Source organism: Rhea americana, unplaced genomic scaffold (genome assembly GCF_003343005.1).
Source record: "Rhea americana isolate MKP2758 unplaced genomic scaffold, rheAme1 scaffold_958, whole genome shotgun sequence".
Taxonomy (NCBI): Eukaryota; Metazoa; Chordata; class Aves; order Rheiformes; family Rheidae; genus Rhea; species Rhea americana.
In genome coordinates, this window is record NW_028187153.1 from 1 (window position 1) to 1,245 (window position 1,245).

Sequence of the window (1,245 nt, forward strand, 5' to 3'; positions counted from 1 at the left end):
CTCACCCCCAGAAGTGACGCAAGCCTCGATGCGCCCGGATCTTCTTCAGCCGCTCCAAGTCCTCGCGCAGTTTGTTGTCCAGCCCGTTGGCCAACACCTGCAGGGAGACGTGGTCGGGCTCAGCAATCCGTGCGACAGCCCAGCTCTGGCTGGCGCTTGGCCTCCCCTGTTCCCCTCACCTGACTGTACTTCCCGTCCTTAACGTCCTTCTGCCTGTTGAGAAACCAGTCGGGGATCTTGTACTGCCGCGGGTTCTGCATGATAGTGATGACTCGCTCCACCTGCGGGCAGCAGCGTCGCGTTAGGGCCGCCCAGGCTGCCTGGCCCTCGCCRCTGCGCACCCGCCCGGTGTCCCGCGGGACCCACCTCGTCCTCCGTGAGCTCGCCCGCCCGCTTGGTGAGGTCGATGTCGGCTTTCCTCAGCACGACGTGCGCGTAGCGGCGCCCCACGCCCTGGCGATGAGAGGGGAAAACACGTCGAGGCGGGCTCGGGGCCGCTGCTGCGCCAGCGGGTCGCGCGTCCCCCCGCTCCGCGACGGCCGCCCCCTCACCTTGATGGCGGTGATGGCGAAGGCGATCTTCCGCCGCCCGTCGATGTTGGTGTTCAGCACCCGCAGGATGTGCTGGAACTTCTCGGGGATGACGAGAGACTGCGAGGGGGACGCGGGAGGACACGGGCGCGGTCACCGCGGGGACACTGCGACGCGGCCGCCACCCCGCGATCGCCATCGCGGCCCTTCCCCGCCCCGCTCCTCCCTTGGGGTCCCCAAACCGGGCCCGCCGCCCCGCTCCCGCTCCCCCGCCCGGGGCTCGCTGCTCCCCGCCGCAGCGCGGACCCCTCCCGCCGCGGGCTCGGCCCGCTCCGACCCGCCGCGGCGCCGATGGCGGCCGATCCCGCCCGCACCCACCATGGCTGCGGCCGCGGAAGTGACGCCACGACGCTCTACGGCGCTCCCCACCGGAAGAGAGGGCGGAAGTGGCGCCACAGCGCTCCCCACCGGGGGCGGTGGCGGAAGTGACGCCGCGGCGCTCTATGGCGCTCCCCTCCGGGGGCGGTGGCGGAAGTGACGCCGCGGCGCGCGCCGGCGCGGCCGTCACGTGACTGCCGGCGGGGCGGGAGCAGCCATGGCGGCGCCGGGCGGCGCGGAGCCGCTGGGGTTGCGGGCGGAGGAGGAGGAGGGCGGCGATGGCGGCGCGGTAGGTACCTTGCGGGCGGTGCCCGGCGCCGCTTCGCCCCGCTCCGCT

At 73.6% G+C, this 1,245-nt stretch overlaps 1 protein-coding gene across 1 annotated transcript; it reads right to left on the reverse strand.

Annotated features, from left to right (window-relative positions):
• Position 1: 1 nt before the first annotated feature.
• RPS18 (ribosomal protein S18) lies at positions 2-1,017 on the reverse strand. Its single transcript, XM_085325054.1, has 5 exons — positions 909-1,017; positions 552-650; positions 367-453; positions 180-281; positions 2-97 (listed from the first exon to the last, which is right to left on the reverse strand). Exons 1-5 carry the CDS (start codon positions 909-911, stop codon positions 2-4), a joined length of 387 nt encoding a protein of 128 aa, XP_085181180.1. The 5' UTR covers positions 912-1,017.
• Positions 1,018-1,245: the final 228 nt, after the last annotated feature.

Excerpts from the sequence above, each read along its gene's own strand:
- RPS18 (XM_085325054.1), bottom strand. Across the intron at positions 282-366 it reads GCGAGCTCACGGAGGACGAG|GTGGAGCGAGTCATCACTAT; the intron begins GTGGGTCCCGCG and ends TGCTGCCCGCAG. Across the intron at positions 98-179 it reads AGGACGGGAAGTACAGTCAG|GTGTTGGCCAACGGGCTGGA; the intron begins GTGAGGGGAACA and ends GTCTCCCTGCAG.